This window comes from Chiloscyllium punctatum, chromosome 35 (genome assembly GCF_047496795.1).
Source record: "Chiloscyllium punctatum isolate Juve2018m chromosome 35, sChiPun1.3, whole genome shotgun sequence".
Taxonomy (NCBI): domain Eukaryota; kingdom Metazoa; phylum Chordata; class Chondrichthyes; order Orectolobiformes; family Hemiscylliidae; genus Chiloscyllium; species Chiloscyllium punctatum.
Window position 1 is genome coordinate 22,113,364 of NC_092773.1, and position 20,012 is coordinate 22,133,375.

The window sequence follows — 20,012 nt, forward strand, 5'->3', positions numbered from 1 at the left end:
AGTCGCCCAAGGCAGGAATCGAACCGGTGTCCCTGGCGCTGTGAGGCAGTCGTGCTAACCACTGAGTTATTGTGCTACTTAAATTTTTCTAAAAACTTCAACCAATGTTTCTCATCAACTTGTTCAGAGATGTTATTGTACACCTCTGCAGCAGATGGAGGTTGAGCCTCCCGGTCCATGGATTGGGACACTACCTCTGCACCAAAAGAGGGCCCGAGCGGTCGATGAAACAGGGGGTTAACTGACTTATTGTCTCAGCAGCTTACAAGGCCTGAGTTATCCCCCCACCCACCAGCCGACGGTCAAGTACTAACCTCATGGGCTGAACAGCCACCCCATTATCCTGCTCCCCCCCCAAGAATGGTCCCTTGCACTTTTCGATCTAAGTTCAAATTCTGAATCCGAGGGTGGGGAAAGTCACGTATGTTTCATGTTTGAAATGCAGTTTGTTCGTGGTGATGTTCAACCTCAGAACGGGGTTGGGGCAGCGAAGGTGAGCCCTTGTGGATCACAGAACTGATTAGATTCCATCAACCCTGTACAACAATACAGTGAAAAGTATTGTTTCCGACTCCAGTTGGGGAACAAATTGCGAGCTCCCTGTTGACGTCCCGCTTCCTTTTTTTTTGTTTCGCAGCTGCGTTTTACTAGCGCCTCGCTGAGCGCCAGAACGCCCTAAAACATTTTGTTAGACCTTTCGATGCAGGAAGCTTGGCACCCAGTTTGTGCACAGGAAGCTCTCTCCAAGTGTAGCAGGCCACGTGGCATAGCGGTGAGGAATCGGGGCTGAATGTCAGGCAGGGCTGGGTTGGGTTGCAAGTGTGTTGAGTGCCTCTCCCTTTGTTTTAAAAACCTTTCATGCTTTCCTTTATTGGTCAGAGTATTCAGTACAGGAGTTGGGAGGTCATGTTGCGGCTGTATAGGACATTGGTTAGGCCACTGTGGGAATATTGCATGCAATTCTGGTCTCCTTCCTATCGGAAAGATGTTGTGAAACTTGAAAGGTTTCAGGAAAGATTTACAAGGATGTTGTCAGAGTTGGAGGGTTTGAGCTACAGGGAGAGGCTGAACAGGCCGGGGATGTTTTCTCTGGAGCGTCGGAGGCTGAGGGGTGACCTTATAGAGGTTTACAAAATTATGAGGGGCATGGATAGGATAAATAGGCAAAGTGTTTTCCCTGGGGTCGGGGAGTCCAGAGCTAGAGGGCACAGGTTTAGGGTGAGAGGGGAAAGATATAAAAGAGACCTAAGGGGCAACTTTTTCAAGCAGAGGGTGGTACGTGTATGGAATGAGCTGCCAGAGGAAGTGGTGGAGGCTGGTACAATTGCAACATTTAAGAGACATTTGGATGGGTATATGAATAGGAAGGGTTTGGAGGGATATGGGCTGGGTGCTGGCAGGTGGGACTAGATTGGGTTGGGATATCTGGGTCAGCATGGACGGGTTGGAGCGAAGGGTCTGTTTCCGTGCTGTCCATCTCTAGGACTCTGTGACTCTATGTCTGGTTGAGTGAGCCGAGGTCAGGTTTTAACATCACAGCTGAAACACAGAGCGCGCCTCAGGCAGTGTAGCATTCTGCGCTGGGCAGGTCTGCCTGCCGTTTCTGACCATCTCTCCCCCCCCAAACAAAAATAAAAACCCAAAATATGCCCTGACATGAATTGTGGGCGGGTGAGCGACTGGCGAATTGGCTGACTCGCTGAATGCCGTGCAGGTTTCTAAACCACCGGGCAGTTTGAATGATCTCTCATCCCGTAGGCCTCATCCTGTCAAGCCCATGACCAATGCCGAGCCCAAGCTGCACGACGTGAGCTCAGAGGAGACCCTGAAGACCCGCTTCAAGGTGGTGGACACCATCGTGACCAAACCTTCTGGACGGGCGGCGGTGACCCTCAGTGAGAGACTGACATGTCCGAAGGTGAGGCTGGCTGATTTGTGCGGATAATCGGGACACACTTCTGACTGTCTCTGTGTATTTAAAAAAAAAATTTGTTTGAGGTGGCTGTAGAGGGCATGGGTTAGGCCACTGTTGGAATGGTGCGTGCAATTCCGGTCTCCTTCCTATCAGGAAGGATGTTGTGAAACTTGAAAGGGTTCAGAAAAGATTGACAAGGATGTTGGAGGGTTTGAGCTACAGGGAGAGGCTGAACAGGCTGGGACTGTTTTCCCTGGAGCGTCGGAGGCTGAGGGGTGACCTTACAGAGGTTTACAAAATCATGAGGGGGCATGGATAGGATAAATAGACAAGGTCTTTTCCCCCTGGGGTGGGGGAGTCCAGAACTAGAGGGGCATAGGTTTAGGGTGAGAGGGGAAAGATATAAAAGGGACCTAAGGGGCAACTTGTTCATGCAGAGGCTGGTGCAGAATGAGCTGCCAGAGGGTGTGGTGGAGGCTGGTACAATGACAGCATTTAAAAGGCATCTGGATGGGTATATGGTTTTGGAAGGGTTTGGAGGGATATGGGCCGGGTGCTGGCAGGTGGGACTAGATTGGGTTGGGATATCTGGTCAGCATGGACGGGTTGGACCAAAGGGTCTGTTTCCGTGCTGTACATCTCTATGACTCCATCTTCAGCGCTGCCAAAACCAGCTGAGAGGGACCTTGATCGGGAGGCCGGCAGGAGGCCTGTTCCCTCTGGTCTCTGAATGAGGGATGTCCGATCAGAGACGGAGCTGGGTACAAATCCCCCAAAGGGCATGCCAAATGTTCTTCTCCCACTCCCAGAGAGCTGTGGGGGCTGGATCATTGCCAAGTCCAACCCCATGTTCATTCTGATTTTTGAGGAGGGTGAGGGGAATTGGCGTTGAGGTTGCAATCACACCCCATTGAACAGAAGAGGATGGAGGGGCCGAATGGCCTGCTCCCATCTTCTACCTACCTGGCAGTGGACAGGGGTAGGTAAGAGGCGCACATTAAGGCATGCTGCAGGATGTTGCAGAAGATTCTCATCTGAATTCCCAGTCATGACTTCTTCGTAAAACTTCATTTTTCATGTGTTAATATTCCTGGTGGTGAATCTGAAACCAGACACCAATCAGGCTTTTGCTCCAACTGTTTTTAAGCTTAACATCTATCTTTCTTTCCTTCCCCTCACCTCTTTTTCATCCTCTCTCTCTTTCCCCCCACCCCCACCTTCCTCACTCTCTCCCCATCGTCCTCACTCTCTCCCCGTCGCCCCCCCCACCTTCCCCGTCGCCCCCCACCTTCCCCGTCGCCCCCCACCTTCCCCGTCGCCCCCCACCTTCCCCGTCGCCCCCCGCCTTCCCCGTCGCCCCCCGCCTTCCCCGTCGCCCCCCGCCTTCCCCGTCGCCCCCCGCCTTCTCCGTCGCCCCCCGCCTTCCCCGTCGCCCCCCGCCTTCCCCGTCGCCCCCCGCCTTCCCCGTCGCCCCCCGCCTTCCCCGTCGCCCCCCGCCTTCCCCGTCGCCCCCCCGCCTTCCCCGTCACCCCCGCCTTCCCCGTCGCCCCCGCCTTCCCCGTCGCCCCCGCCTTCCCCGTCGCCCCGCCTTCCCCGTCGCCCCCGCCTTCCCCGTCGCCCCCGCCTTCCCCGTCGCCCCCGCCTTCCCCGTCGCCCCCCGCCTTCCCCGTCGCCCCCGCCTTCCCCGTCGCCCCCGCCTTCCCCGTCGCCCCCGCCTTCCCCGTCGCCCCCGCCTTCCCCGTCGCCCCCGCCTTCCCCGTCGCCCCCGCCTTCCCCGTCGCCCCCGCCTTCCCCGTCGCCCCCGCCTTCCCCGTCGCCCCCCGCCTTCCCCGTCGCCCCCGCCTTCCCCGTCGCCCCCGCCTTCCCCGTCGCCCCCCGCCTTCCCCGTCGCCCCCGCCTTCCCCGTCGCCCCCGCCTTCCCCGTCGCCCCCGCCTTCCCCGTCGCCCCCGCCTTCCCCGTCGCCCCCCGCCTTCCCCGTCGCCCCCGCCTTCCCCGTCGCCCCCGCCTTCCCCGTCGCCCCCGCCTTCCCCGTCGCCCCCGCCTTCCCCGTCGCCCCCGCCTTCCCCGTCGCCCCCGCCTTCCCCGTCGCCCCCGCCTTCCCCGTCGCCCCCGCCTTCCCCGTCGCCCCCGCCTTCCCCGTCGCCCCCGCCTTCCCCGTCGCCCCCGCCTTCCCCGTCGCCCCCGCCTTCCCCGTCGCCCCCGCCTTCCCCGTCGCCCCCGCCTTCCCCGTCGCCCCCGCCTTCCCCGTCGCCCCCGCCTTCCCCGTCGCCCCCGCCTTCCCCGTCGCCCCCCGCCTTCCCCGTCGCCCCCGCCTTCCCCGTCGCCCCCGCCTTCCCCATGCTCTCCCCGTCGCCCCCGCCTTCCCCATGCTCTCCCCGTCGCCCCCACCTTCCTCATGCTCTCCCCATCGCCCCCCCTTCCTCACTCTCTCCCATCACCCCCGCCTTCCTCACTCTCTCCCCATCGCCCCTGCCTTCCTCACTCTCTCCCTATTACCCCCGCCTTCCCCACTCTCTCCCCATCGCCCCCACCTTCCTCACTCTCTCCCCATCGCCCCCACCGTCCTCTCTCTCTCCCCATCACCCCCACCTTCCTCACTCTCTCCCCATCACCCCCACCTTCCTCCCTCTCTCCCCATCGCCCCCCTTCCTCCCTCTCTCCCCATCGCCCCCACCTTCCTCACTCACTCCCCATCGCCCCCACCTTCCTCACTCTCTCCCCATCGCCCCCACCGTCCTCACTCTCTCCCCATCGCCCCCCTTCCTCACTCTCTCCCCATCGCCCCCCTTCCTCACTCACTCCCCATCGCCCCCACCTTCCTCACTCTCTCCCCATCGCCCCCACCGTCCTCACTCTCTCCCCATCGCCCCCACCTTCCTCACTCTCTCCCCATCGCCCCCACCGTCCTCACTCTCTCCCCATCGCCCCCACCTTCCCCCTCTCTCCCCATCGCCCCCACCTTCCTCACTCTCTCCCCATCACCCCCACCTTCCTCACTCTCTCCCATCACCCCCACCTTCTCCCTCTCTCCCCATCGCCCCCCTTCCTCACTCTCTCCCCATCGCCCCCCCTTCCTCACTCTCTCCCCATCACCCCCGCCTTCCTCACTCTCTCCCCATCGCCCCCCCCTTCCTCACTCTCTCCCCATCGCCCCCCCACCTTCCCCCTCTCTCCCCATCGCCCCCGCCTTCCTCACTCTCTCCCCATCGTCCCCCCCCTTCTCCCTCATTCTCTCCCTCTTTTCCCCCCTTACCCCTGCCGGGCTGTAGGACTATGACCCCTCGGACCCAGCGGCTGCCTATGCCCAGCTGACCCACGATGAGCTGATCCAGCTGGTGCTGAAGCAGAAGGAGACCATATCCAAGAAGGACTCTCACGTGCAGGAGCTGGAGAACTACATCGACAACCTGTTGGTGCGGGTGATGGAGGAGACGCCTAACATCCTGAGGGTCTCGTACCAGCCCGCGAGGAAGGCCGAGCGGGTGTGACCGAGGGGGTGGGGGAATCTGATCTCCCCCCACCACCACCGTGCTGTGACCTGAGCCATTACACGTCCTGCTTTACAACTGGTCCCAGCCTGGAGAGTGGTTTGATTTTTATCATTACTGCTGTGAACGGATGTGTGTGTTGGGTCATTTCCCCTCCCCCATCCAAATCTCCTCCAAGTGGCGACCGGAGCCCCCTCCGACAGCGCCATTTACCCTCCCCTCCCTCCCGAGGAAAAGGAAGTCTCGCTCCGAGTCCCTCCACCTGACCCAATGCAGTTCTGTCTGCAATTATGGTGCGGCGGGGTTTGGTCAGAGCAGAATCGTATGCATGTTTAATAACACTCAAATTCGGGGTTGGGGGAGTCTCCAAACAAGCATCTCTCCTCCCCCTCCCTGCCCATTCTTACTTGGTCTTTAACCTTTGACTCCTGCGACCCACCAAAGCTGATAGACATCTGAATCTCAGAGGTACTCCGGGGCTTTCGGGACTGAGGGGTGAGTCAGTGCAAAAGCAAATGATTATTTTTGTTTTGTTTTAGAGGTGTGTGTCTTAACAATCTAGTTTTTAGAAGGGGTGTGTATTGATTGGTTGCCTTGGAGCCGATTTTAGCTTCTGCTCCACTCCAATATGATCCTCTTGTCTCTTTACCTCCCCTTATGATCTTTGCCAAATCCAGTGCCTTCCTCTCTCAATGAACACAGATGGACAGCGGTTGACGTTTAATAATAGTTTGTCATGATTTTGTTTTTTTTTGAGGATGCCCAATTTTTAAGACTTCACTGACTCATGGTTAACTATTGCTGACCAGCCATCTGAAAGGGGTCTCTGGGTGTAATGTCTATCCAAAAGAGAGTTGACTTGCTGTAACAGACGCTCAGTAGCAGCAGTGGGTACCATCTACAAGACACACTGCAGCAACTCCCCCAGGCTCCTCAGACAGCACCTTCCAAACCCCACGGCCACTTCCATCGGGAAGAACAAGGGGCAGCAGGTACATGGGAACATCACCCCCTGCAAGTTCCCTTCCGAGCCCCTCACCGTCCCGACTCGGAAATATATCGGCCGTTCCTTCAGTGTCGCTGGGTCAGAATGCTGGGACGCCCTCCCTGAGGGCGCTGTGTGTGTGTGTGTGTGTGTGTGTGGTGGGGGTGGGGATTCCCTACACCCCACACCCCACTGCATAGACTGCAGTGGATCAAGTGGGCAATAAATGGAGATCTTGTGAAATAATTTTTTGGGGAAAAATAATGATCAGTACATTCAGTCCAGCTTGGGATGGTGGCTATGAAATGGTCATGTGAGCAAATTGACCTTTGAACCTCACTGATCTGGTGACCAGTTTGGAGCGTTACACTGTAATATAATGGATTTGAGGATCAGGTTTGGAGGGTTGTGGGATGGAGAAAAATGTTGGATTGTCTTCACAAAAGGTACTGCAATCACAAACAAAATGTTGGGACTTCCAGCCTTCAACTGGATACCTAACTCATCCACCCATTGTCTTCTCTGGGCCAAATTATTTTTGGTGAATAGCCGACAGTTATTCATCAGCGTTTTAGGGCTGGTGTTGTATATTAAAATGACTACAGATTATTTTATATAATTTAATAAATATATATATATATAGAGAGAGAGAGAGAGAGAGAGAGATTTACAAGTAGGTACAGAATCCCCGCATTACCTGATGCGGCACGGTGCAACGGTTTTGACTTTTGAGAAACATCGAGGTTTGTTTTCCAAATGTTTGTCGGACACGGACTGAGAGATTCCGATGCCTCCAATGGTTTGTCAACGTGAAGTTGGGATCCTGGCACCCAACCCGCACTACACCCACGTCCACCTGCACTGAACGTAACAGTGCAAACGTGATGTGTGCAACTCTGGTTCGCGTGTTCCAAGAGACAGCGGAGAGAAGGAAAAAGGTTCCTCGGATCATTGCGTGAAGAGTTGATATTTGAATTGCTCTTGTCCTTGTTGCAGATTTGTTCAAGGGTCTAGGTATTACGGGAGCAGCCCAGAGAATGCAACCATCCAATCTGGGAGAGCGCCACTGAAAAGCACCGAGACTGACCCCTTTATCCCTGAGAAGTGCTTTGCAAGTTGAGTTTACCAACCGAGTATTTGGTCAGGAAGGCTTCCAAATGTCTGAGCTGCTATACCCAACGGCTGATAATCACCTATGTTTCTCTTGGATGACGGTGGTATTTTTAGTTAGGGGGTTGCAGGTTTGCACAATCAGGGAGGTTCCCCTGGGTTCCGGGTCCGACTGAGATCGGCTTATCGATCGGCCGAGGGTTAAAGCTAACTTTCCCAGAAGGGTTCAGAACCTCGAGTGCTGCTTGAAGCCTCCTCTTCGTCAAGACGTGTACGTCTTGCGTGCCGTCAGGACTCCTGGCAATTTTAAGGGCGGTGGAGGAAGTAGGTAACTGCTGTCTTTAATACTGTATGAGAAGAAGGTGCACTGACTGCTTGCCAAGTGAGCTGGGGTTGAGGCGTCAACCCCAGAGAACGTACCGGCAGTTCACTGCCAGGCCTCGGTTTCCGTTTATAAAGTGACTGTGAGAGTTGAAAGGCTTTGCTGAAAACGTGTCTTTCCAGCAACACTGTGAAAAGGTTGGGGGGGGGGGGAGAAAGAAAGGGAATGGGTGACCTAGTCTTAGGCTCATGCTGACTCTGCAAGGGAGCAGCCTGTTAGTGAATTTGGCCCTTCCTTTCACGGGCTTTCCTCATGTGACTGGGGCCAAGGTAACGCCAAAGCCTCACTCCTCACCTCACTCGCGAGAACACTATATTATTGTTGGGTTAGAGAAGCTGCCTTTCCATGTTGATAATTAATGTCGTGTCCGGTCTGGGTCTGGTCTCCTACCCTCCCACCCAGGTGCTGCAATGCGGCCAAACCCTGGTTCAGCCTGGTGGTTGAACCTGTCCCCTCTTCCCGCCCCCACCGTCTCTCTCTCCCGATTACCTCATTCAGTCATGGTATATACTGCTGGCCTTTTGGGTCAAATACTGGCACAACCCCCCCCATTTCGATCAAGGCCTATGCCCTGCCTTTCTGAGGAGCAGTGCTGCAGAAGGTGACTTTCAGCAATGAGAAACCTTTTCACAAGTTTATTTTTTTTCCCTTTTTTGAAAATCTCTGGTGGATGTTGGGGTGGCATTGCCAGGGAGTCCGGTGCAGGTGCTGTTCAGGGTTTCTGTCTCACCTGTTGAGTATGCAGTTTGCTTGTACAGAAGATGCACTCGTGTAAAAATAGCAATATCATCTCTCTCCAATTTGATTTTTTTATTCCTTGTGCTCTCTTCCTCCTCCTGACCTGTGCATTGAATGAATGTAAAAACAAAATGGACTGTCATTGTCAGCTGCTTGGGGTATGTTTGATAACTCAACTCTTGGTCAAAATAAACTTCATTTTTATACCTGCAGTCTCTGATGTTTGAGTTCCCAAGAATGTTGATGTTCATCCTCTTCCCCGACAAGAGTTTTTAGATCCCTGTCTCTTCCTCCCTCTCTCTGGTGTTAGCCCTCACAGGGTGGTGGTGGTGGTGGGGGGGGGGGGGGGGGGGCAGAGCATTGGTGAATCATTGAGTTATTGTGCAAGCTGACGTCCTGTTCCAGTAATACATTCCTTGGTGAGGCCACATTTGGAGTCCTGTGTGCTGTTCTGGTTGCCCTCCTATCGAAAGGATATCGTTAAACTAGAAAGAGTACTGAAAAGATTTACCAGGAATAGAGGATTTGGGTTTAAGTTTGGCCCTTCAACAACCAAGTATATGAACAAATCAACGACACACCCCCATGGGCTCACCCATCTCTGGACTCATAGCAGAAGTGGTAATGCAAAGGTTAGAACAAACAGTCTTACCACAAATTCCACCCAAACTCTGGGTCAGATATGTAGATGATATCTTTGTTATCATTAAAAACACAGAAATAGAGAACACACACCGGATCATCAACGCCACACTCACAGGAATCCGATTCACTAGAGAGGAAGAAAAGGACAACCAACTCCTATTCATAGACGTGATGGTACAGAGAACACCGAACGGAGAATTCACTACAAAGGTATACAGGAAAGCCCCACACACACACAGACCAAGTCCGAAACTACGAAAGCAACCACCCCAACACACACACAAGAAGTTGCATCAAGACACTGTTCAAAAGGGCCACAACACACTGCAGTACACCAGAACTGCAAAAAGAGGAAGAAGAACACCTATACAATGTACTCGCCAAAAACGGATACCCCCGCAATTTCACCAACAGATGCCTAAGGGAAAGACAACGGAATGAGGACATGCCGCAACCCAAAGGACCAGCCACACTACCATACATCAAAAACATTTCTGAACTGACAGCCAGACTACTGCGATCACTAGGACTCATAACAGCACACAAACCAACAGCCACTCTCCGACAACAACTCACCAGGACTAAGGACCCGATACCCAGCATGAGCAAAACCAATGTAGTGTACAAAATCCCATGCAAGGACTGCACAAAACACTACATAGGACAAACAGGAAGACCGCGAACGGTCCACATCCATGAACACCAACTAGTCACAAACGACACGACCAGCTGTCCTTAGTAGCCACACACGCAGATGACAAGCAACATGAGTTCGACTGGGACAACACTACTATTATAGGACAAGCCAAACAGAGAACAGCCAGGGAATTCCTCCAGGCATGGCACTCATCCACAGATTCAATCAACAAGCACATCGACCTGGACCCAATATACCGGCCATTGTAGCGGATAGCTGGAACTGACAACCGGAAGCGGCAGGTACAAATCACTATAAATGCCGGAGGAAAGATCACAGAAGCACTTCACAGGAGGCTCCCCAGCACTGAGGAGGTCACCTAGACAGGGGACGAAACGTCTGCAACACAAATTCCCAGCTCGGCGAACAGAACCACAGCAACGAGCACCCGAGCTACAAATCTCCCAATCTTTGAACAAAGGCCCTGCTGTTCTCTCAAATCAAAAGACACTTCTATTCTCTCCCTCCCACAGAGGCACTGCTATTCTCACTCAGTTATAAAGCCACTGCTGTTCTCGTTTAGATACACAGGCCCGGCTGTTCTCTCTCAGACACACAAGCACTGCTGTTCTCTCTCTCATAAAGAAACTCACCTGTACTCTCTGTTATATAGGCACTGCTGTTCTCTCTCAGATACAAAGGCACTGCTGTTCTCGTTTAGATACACAGGCCCGGCTGTTCTCTCTCAGACACACAAGCACTGCTGTTCTCTCTCTGATAAAGAAACTCACCTGTACTCTCTGTTATATAGGCACTGCTGTTCTCTCTCAGATACACAGGAGCTGCTGTTCTCACTCAGTTACAAAGACAATGCTGTTCTCTCTCAGATACAAAGGCACTGCTGTTCTCCCTCAGCGACAAGGCACTGCTGTTCACTCTCATATACACAGGAGCTGCTGTTCTCATTCTGTTACAAAGACAGTGCTGTTCTCCCTCAGCTACTCAGGCTCTGCAACTCTCTTCCAGATACAAAAGTCCTGCTGTTCTCTCTCAAATACAAAGACACAGCTGTTCTCTCTCAGATACACTGGCAGTGATGTTCTCTCTCAGTTACACAGGCACTGCTGTTCTCTACCTGCAACAGAAGCACTCCTGCTCTCTCTCAGATACGAAAGCCCTGCTCCTCTCTTTCAATAAAAAGACACTGCTGTTCTCTCCCTACTACAGAGGCTCTGCTATTCTCTCGGACTCACAGGCCCAGCTGCTTTATCTCATCTCGACACAGGGCCTGCTGTTCTCTCTCAGAAGCAAACACACTGCTGTTCTCAGATTCACAGCCACTGCTGTTCTCTCTCAGATACACAGGAGCTGCTGTTCTTGCTCAGTTACAACGACACTGCTTTTCTCTCTAAGATACACAGGCTCTGTTGTTTCCCTCAGTCACTCAGGCCCTGCTGTTGTCACTCAGCTACTCACTCCTGTTTCCTCTTTGATACAAAGGCACTGACATTCTCTCCCTACTGCAGAGGCACTGCTATTCCCTCTCAGGTGCACAGGCCCTGCTGTTGTCACTCAGCCAGTCTGGCACTGCTGTTCTCTTTCAGAAACACAGCCACTGCTAATATCTCCCATATACAAAGACACTGCTGTTCTCTCTCAGCTACTCACGCACTTGTGTTATCTCACAGAAACACAGGCATGCTGTTCTCTCCCTGCTACAGAGGGCCTGCTGTTCTCACTCAGATACAAATGCACTGTTATCCTCTCTCTGATACAAAGACACTGCAGTTCTCCTTCAGATACACAGGCACTGCTGTTCTCCCTCAGCTGATAGACAGACACTACTGTACTCCATTAGCTACTGAAGCTGTGCTGTTCTCCCTCAGATGCACAAGCCTTGCTGTTCCCCCTCAGATACAAAGACACTGCTGTTCTCTCTCATGTACACAGGAGCTGCTGGTATCACTAAGATACAAAGGCACTGCTGTTCTCTCTCAGAAACAAAGGACATGGTGTGGGGGCAGGGTTACCTAGTTTGCCACTCCGTCAGCCCCCTCTCTGTGAGGAAGTACCTGGCACTGCCAGGGCTCCAGGTTTCCAACTGAACCCCATAACCTCTGGCACCCTGTGCCCCTCTCCCCCTCCACCCTCTCCTGCCCAGCTCTCATTCTGGCGTCTGTTCCCTGCAGGCAGTTGGCATCTCCGTGGAGTTTGTCTCTCACCTCACACGCTCCTTCGCCGTCAGCACCAAAGGGAGTAAGGTGGAGCGGGCAAAGGAGGCCACTTACACCATGGGCAGTGTGGTAGCTATGAGGGACTGGGGCTGCACATTCCATCGCGTCAGCTCGCCGGGAACCCTGGGACTGAGGATGACTCGCCAGCTGTCAGTTTAACAATCAGTTTGCCGGGGATTCTGGGATTCAGGATGAGTCGCTGGGAGTCTTGGGATTGAGGATGACCCCTGTTGAAAAATGTGTTGCTGAAAAAATGCAGCAGGTCAGGCAGCATCCAAGGAGCAGGAGAATTGACGTTTCAGGCATGAGCCCTTTTTCAGGAATGAGGAGGGTGTGCCAAGCAGGCTAAGAGAAAAGGTAGGGGGGAGGGGCGTTGGGAAGACGATAGGTGGAAGGTGGTTAAGGTGAGGGTGATAGGCTGGAGAGGGGGTGGGGGTGAAGAGGTCGGGAAGAAGATTGCAGGTCAAGAAGGCAGTGCTGAGTCTGAGGGTTGGGACTGAGATAAGGTGGTGGGAGGGCAAATGAGGAAACTGGAGAAATCTGCATTCATCCCGTGTGGTTGGAGGGTTCCCAGGCGGAAGATGAGGCGCTCTTCGTGTTACCATGGTCTGGCGATGGAGGAGTCCAAGGACCTGCATGTCCTTGGTGGAGTGGGAGGGGGGAGTTCAGCTGGTTGGGTTGGTTGGTGCGGGTGTCCCAGAGGTGTTCTCTGAAACGTTCCGCCAGCAGGCGGCCTGTCTCCCCAATATGGCGGCACGGTGGCAGAGTGGTTAGCACTGCTGCCTCACAAGCGCCAGAGACCCGGGTTCAATTCCAGCCTCAGGCGACTCTCTGTGTGGAGTTTGCACATTCTCCCCCCGTGTCTGCGTGGGTTTCCTCCGGGTGCTCCGGTTTCCTCCCACAGTCCAAAGATGTGCAGGTCAGGGTGGATTGGCCATGCTAAATTGCCCGTAGCGTTGGGTGCATTAGTCAGAGGGAAATGGGTCTGGGTGGGTTACTCTTCGGAGGGTCGGTGTGGACTTGTTGGGCCGGAGGGCCTGTTTCCACACTGTAAGTAATCTAATCTAATCTAATATAGAGGAGGCCACATCGGGTGCAGCAGATACAGTAAATGATGTGTGTGGAGGTGCAGGTGAATTTGTGGTGGATATATGTGCCTGCTGGACACACCCTCCTCATTCCTGAAGAAGGGATCATGCCCCAAACGTCGATTCTCCTGCTCCTTGGATGCTGCCTGACCTGCTGCACTTTTCCTGCAACACATTTTTAAGCTCTGATCTCCACCATCCGCAGTCCTCACTTTCTCCTAATTGTGGATGACCCACCGGCTAAGAGCTGAACGGTCACGTCGCCGAGGATCCTGGGATAGTGGATGACCCCGCCGGCCGTCAGTTTAACAATCAGACCCTTTGGCTAAGATCAAGTGTCTGTTCTTATCAGGACAGGTGTCGAGTTGCGAGTCATCAGAGCTAGTGAAGAGATCATCGCTGGATCGTGATTGGACGTTGGAGGATCGTTTGGTTGTGCTGACCTGCTCTTGGTGGATCTTCATGCTGGCTTCGGCCTAACGCCAATTCAGGGACCAGCCAACCTCAGAGCTATGGCCTCGACAGCTGCCCGCAGCCCTGGGCAGGGGGTTCGAAACACAGTCAGGGTGACTGTGAAGAAGATTGAGGATCGTACGCCACTCGATCGCACCCTGTTTATCAAGAAGGTCCTGTTGGGATGCTGTGGGTTTGCTGCTGCGGACGTGTACTGCCTGCAGGATTTCCCTGGGGCAGGCTACTTCAATGTGACCTTCAGAAGTGTGAAGCAGTGCGAACAGGTCCTGAAGGTCTTCAAGGAGAAGGAAGGGGAGCCGCTGTTTTTCATCTTGTCAGCGACCCCATTGTGTGTGCTTCCTGCACAGAGGAATCGGGTTGTTACAATCCATATGTACAACCCCGATGTTCCAGCAGCTGATGTCCTGACCTTCCTGGGAAGGTACGTCCAAGTTGAGGGAGAAGCCACTGATGTGATCGACCCCTTTGGGATCTGGACCAGCAAGCGGCAGGTCAGGGTAACTCTGAGGGCCGATGACAGTGGGAACATCCTCCACCCACCCTCGAGCTTCGCAATCGGAGGCAGCAGAGGCTACCTGACATATGCAGGGCAGCCCAAAGTGTGCCGAACCTGCGGGAAGTCGGGACACGTGGCAGCGGATTGCAAAGTGACCATCTGCAGGAACTGCAAACAGGAGGGTCACTTGACTAAGGACTGCCAGGAAGAAAAGAGCTGCAACCTGTGCGGAGAGGCGGGCCATATGTATAAGACCTGCCCAAGACGTGGGGGCCCCACTTACGCACAGATGGCTGGAGGTGGCAATGTGAGCCATGGACCCCCAAAGACCAGTAAGGTCCACCCGGACAGCAGGGAAACGGAGTCTGGTGGCACCCAGAGAGAAGAACAGGCTGGAGTGGAGGAGGCAGCAGCCAGCGGAGAGACACAGCAGCTGATCCTAGCTCTAGACGGGCAGATGGAAGAAATGGAGGAGGAGGTGGTAAGCAAGCAGGCAGAGGAGTGGATACCTGTTAAAAACAGGAAGAGGAAATCTTACCAGGCTCCCAAAGCCCCCCAGCAAAAGGGGAAAAGACAGCTGCACGAGGGAGGGACGGTCAGCTCTTCGGAGGGGGAAGATGGACGCAAAGAAGGCCATCACCACCAGAAGAAGAGATAGAGCGCCGTCGGTAAAGAGGAGGGCTTTTCCTCCCAACCAGGAAACAATGGACCCCCCGAAGTCCACCCTCCACCCAGTGAGAACCAAGAGGTACCCACTGGCCCACAACTACAGGCAACCGAGAGCTGTGATCCTCTGACAGTCCCATTGTCAGACACAGAACTGGACAGTGAGGACCCTTGCCTTGGCTCAATGACCCCAGAGCGGGTAAATGACCCCAGTGAGGAGCTGGACAGCTACCTCAGCCCAGCGAAGGTCCAGCAGTTCGTGCTTACCATGGGGATGTAGACAAGCTACCCCAGAGACAGGACAGTCAAATGGGCAATGGGAACCCCATAAACTGGGGGTTAAAGAAGTTTCAATTTGTTTTCATATAACAGGGGACCCAATCTTCAGGGTTCCGCTGAGGCCACAGCCAAACACCAAGAGACTGGATAGTTAATAAATGTAACTGTTAATAGGATAACTGTGAATTCGATTAATTCAATTTGTTCTTTGTAATGTTAAGACATGCAATGTATATAACTATGAACGACATGGAAAATTGTACAAGTACCAGAGATTTATTTATATGAATAAAGTATATTTTGAAATAAAAAAAACAATCAGACCGCCGGGGATCCTGGGATTGAGGATGACCCCGCCGGATGAGAGCTGAACTGTCACGTCGCCGGGGATTCTGGGATAGAGGAGGACCCCGCCGGCCCCCCCTGCCCACGGAGACAGCTCTCCCCCCCCCACCCTCCCCCCTCCCTCCAATGGCGTCCGTTTACCCCCCTGACAGGTCTTTGCGGGCGTGGCGATGACCAACCTTCCCGGAATCATCGTCCTGCACTTCGCTCAGTCCCAGCTCATCCAAGTCTTCTTCTTCCGCCTCAACCTGGTGATCACCTTACTGGGTCTGGTTCACGGACTGATCTTCCTGCCCGTCCTCCTCAGCTACTTCGGTGAGTCCGCCTCACGGTCAAGGGGGAAGGAGCATGTGGCTGTGGAATCTGTTCACCAACATTATCACATTGTTGGGGAGTTGGGGGGGAGGCACAGTCCATAAGTTAGTTGGATAACCCAGTACACAATCCAGTTTAATAACAGGGGAAAGTGAGGACTGGAGATCAGAGTCAGACAGCCTGGTGCTGGGTCAATGTCAATGTCACCAGTTTCATCCTCCCCCCCCCTGACCTTATCCCAGATCTGACCCTCCACTGCCCTCTTGACCTGTCTATCTTCCCTCCACTGCCCTCTTGACCTGTCCATCTTCCCTCCACTGCCCTCTTGACCTGTCCATCTTCCCTCCACTGCCCTCTTGACCTGTCCTTCTTCCCTCCACTGCCCTCTTGACCTGTCCATCTTCCCTCCACTGCCCTCTTGACCTGTCCATCTTCCCTCCCACCTATCCGCCCCACACTCCTCTCTGACCTATCACCGTCGCCCCTCCTCACCTTCACCCACCTATCACATTTCCAGCTACCTTCCCTCCCCCAAGCTCCACCCCCCCCCCACCCCATTTACCTTTAACCCCCTCGGGCCTCCCCCATGTTCTTGATGAAGAGTGTGTGCTCGAAATGTCAGCCCTCCTGCTTGTCAGATGCTGCCTGACTTGCTGTGCTTTTCCAGTGCCACACACATTTTGACCACAATTTAACAACAGCACTGGAACAGGCCCCACGGCTTCCTGCACTGCTTCCTAATCCTCACTTCGACCCACCACTTATTTCCCATACGCAGTTTCCATCCCGCTGTTCACCTCTTGACCATGTGTCTGAATGCTCTGTTATAGGAAGGAGATTGTCAAGCTGAAGAGGGTTCAGAAGAGATTTCCCGGGATGTTGCCGGGAATGGAGGGTTTCCTAAGGAGATGTTGGGATTTCGCTCACTGGAGGATGAGGGCTGACCCTATAGATGTCATAGAGTTATAGAGATGTACAGCACGGAAACAGACCCTTCGGTCCAACCCGTCCATGCTGACCCAGATATTCCCAACCCAAGCTAGTCCCACCTGCCAGCACCCGGCCCATATCCCTCCAAACCTTTCCTATTCATATACCCATCCAGATGCCTCTTAAATGTTGCAATTGTACCAGCCTCCACCACTTCCTCTGGCAGCTCATTCCATACACGTACCACCCTGTGCAGGAAAAAGTTGCCCCTCCTGTTTCTTTTATATCTTTGCCCTCTCACCATAAACCTATACGATCTAGTTTTGAACTCCCCCCCCCCCCCGCCTCATCCCAGGGAAAAGACCTTGTCCGTTTACCGTATTCAGGCTCTTTATGATTTTATAAACTTGTATCAGGTCACCCCTCAGCCTCCGACGCTCCAGGGAATACAGCCCCAGCCTATTCAACCTCTCCCTTTTGGTCAAACCCTCCAACCCTGGTAAATCTTTTCTGAATCCTCTCAAGTTTCACAAAGTCCTGCCTCCAGCAGGGAGACCAGAATTGCACACAATATTCCAAAAGTGGCCTAACCAAAGTCCTGTACAGCCGCAACATGACCTCCCAACTCCTGTACTCAATACTCTGACCAATAAAGGAAAGCATACCAAACGCCTTCCTCACTATCCTATCTACCTGCGACTCCACTTTCAAGGAGCTATGAACCTGTACTCCGAGGTCTCCTTGTTCAGCAACACTCCCCCTGAGCTACCGTTAAGTGTATAAATCTTGCCTTGATTTGCCTTTCCACAGTGCAGCACCTCACATTTATTGGAAATTAAACTCATGCAGTTGGGTGGAGACCAAAACATTTCACGCTCCAACAACAATCTGTCTCTATGTTTCCAGGACCAGGCATCAAAACGGCCCCATTGCTACAACAGCAGACTATTAAGGAGTCCCTGCCAGATAAGACGTACCTAAATGGTTGCTTTCATAACTTTGGCTACGAGGGATCTGCTGAAGACAAGAAAGCCAACTCACCGACACAATGTAATGGATCGACTCGGACAGAGGAACATACAGCACCTGGAGAGACAGAAACCTCATCGGAGAAAGGATCTGACTCAGTCGGAGCTCTCACGGACACTATCTCCACCGTCACTTCCTTTTAGTGCCTATTTCTGTACAAGGACAAAGACGGGGGCAATGTGGGGATTTGAACCAGGTTCCCCCAGCTCGAGCTGCTGGCCAGGGGTCCCGAGTGTTCCTCCCCCAATCCAGCTCTCGGCCCTCCTAGGCAAAAACTGTCACTGTTTGAAACTATCACTGAGCCGAATCCCTAGGAATCCCCAGAAATCCCCAGCTCCCGGTCCAGAGACACAACACTGATCTGCCCCCAACTACAAGATCCTGGGATCCAATATCAGAGCATGTCCCACCGCCCCCTCCCAGACCCTTGCACAATACCACTACATGCACACGCTGTCTCTTGGCATCTTCTCAGCTGGGTGGCATCACAATGGGGCACAAAGGAGGCACTTCTGCCCCTTTGTACACCTGCTTGCTGCCAAGAACTGCACTCCACCGTAACCTCAAACTGATCCGTCCCCAAATCCCTGCGAATGTTCCTTCCCACTCCGCCGCACTTTCCCAATCCCGATGGAATTGGCCAGTTCCAGATCCCAGCAGCTCACGGTGCCCACCGACAGATTCCCTCAGCTCAGAGCCAGTGCGATCGACAGTATGGGAACAGACCCTTCAGCCCAACTTCTCCATGCTGCCCAGTTTTCACAATTAGTCCAGTCCCATTCGCCTGGTTTTGGTCCATATCCCTCTGTACCTATCCTGTCCATGTTCCTGTCCAAATATTTCTCTTTCTCTGGCAGCCTGTTCCAGACACTCCCCACCTTCTGTGTGAAATAAAATTGCCCCTCTAGCCTCTTTTGTATCTCTCACCTGAAACCTATTCCCCTCTATTTTTTGACTCCCCTACCCTAGGGAAAAGCTGTCAGTGATCTCCCTTCTCTGCGCCTCTCATCATTTTATAGACCCTTCAGTTTACGACGCTCTGGGGAAAATAGTCCCAGCCTTTCCTTATAACTCAAGCCTTCCAGTCTGGGTAGCGTGCAAGTAAATCGTTTCTGCACTCCTTCTAGGTTAATATAATCCTTTCTGGATCAGGGAGACCAGAATTGCACGCAGTCCTCCAAAAATGGCTGAGCCAATATCCTGTACTGCTGCAGCATGACCTCCCAATTCCCATTGGCAGTGCACTGACCAATAAAGGCCTTCTTCACCATCCTCTCTCTGATTTCACTTTCAAGGAACTATCTACCTGCAGCACACCTCGATATCCTGATCATTTTGGACATTTGTAATCAAATCACCCCTCGACCTTCTCATCCTTGTATTCTGACCTTTCTCAGCCCCGGGGCCTTCTGGGATGATCTTTTCTGTGCCCCCTACCAGGGCCGTCACATCCTTCCTCAGGATTGGTGCCAAAGTTGGATCCAGTGGAGGGAGCAGTATTTCACCCAGGTGGCCGAAGTGCACAAGACAAGTAAGTCATCTGCTGTTCTCAAAGCCACTTGACGAAGGATAGAACTGGAACCAATCTTTACACATGTCTGCGTTGACTTGCACTTTGCATGGTGACTCAGTGGTTAGCACTGCTGCCTCACGGCACCAGGGACCCAGGTTCAATTCCACTCTCGGGCGACTGTTTGCCTGTGGGGAGTTTGCACCTTCTCCCCGTGTCTGCGTGGGTTTGATCCAAAGACATGCAGGTTAGGGTGGATTGGACATGTTCGATTTCCCCGTGGTGACCAGGGATGTGCAGTTTAGGGTGGATTGGCCACGTTAGGTTTCCCTGTGGTGCCCAGGGATCTGCAGCTTAGGGTGGATTGGCCATGTTAGATTACCCTGTGGTGACCAGGGATGTGCAGGTTAGGGTGGATTGGCCATGTTAGATTATCGAGGAGAAAGTGAGGACTGCAGATGCTGGAGATCAGAGCTGAAAATGTGTTGCTGGGAAAGCGCAGCAGGTCAGGCAGCATCCAAGGAGCAGGAGAATCGACGTTTCGATCCTGAAGAAGGGCTCATGCCCGAAACGTTGATTCTCCTGCTCCTTGGGTGCTGCCTGACCTGCTGCGCTTGTCCAGCAACACATTTTCAGTCATGTCAGATTATCGCATGGTGCCTAGGAATGTGCAGTTTAGGGTGCATTGGCCATGTTAGATTGCCCTGTGGTGCCCAGGGATGTACAGGTTAGGGTGGATTGGCCA

At 53.5% G+C, this 20,012-nt stretch overlaps 2 protein-coding genes across 2 annotated transcripts in view; both read left to right on the plus strand.

Annotated features, from left to right (window-relative positions):
• The window catches only part of LOC140459771 (rab11 family-interacting protein 1-like), a 30,866-nt gene extending 22,041 nt beyond the window's left edge, over positions 1–8,825 (plus strand). The window contains 2 exon segments of the mRNA XM_072554289.1: positions 1,759–1,918; positions 5,186–8,825. Coding sequence (XP_072410390.1) covers positions 1,759–1,918; positions 5,186–5,404 — 379 coding nt within the window. The 3' untranslated portion in view covers positions 5,405–8,825.
• Positions 8,826–11,695: 2,870 nt separating this feature from the next.
• On the plus strand, positions 11,696–19,800 carry LOC140459772 (NPC1-like intracellular cholesterol transporter 1). Its single transcript, XM_072554290.1, has 3 exons — positions 11,696–12,204; positions 15,636–15,798; positions 17,635–19,800. Exons 1-3 carry the CDS (start codon positions 12,193–12,195, stop codon positions 17,898–17,900), a joined length of 441 nt encoding a protein of 146 aa, XP_072410391.1. The 5' UTR covers positions 11,696–12,192; the 3' UTR covers positions 17,901–19,800.
• The last annotated feature ends 212 nt before the right edge of the window (positions 19,801–20,012 follow it).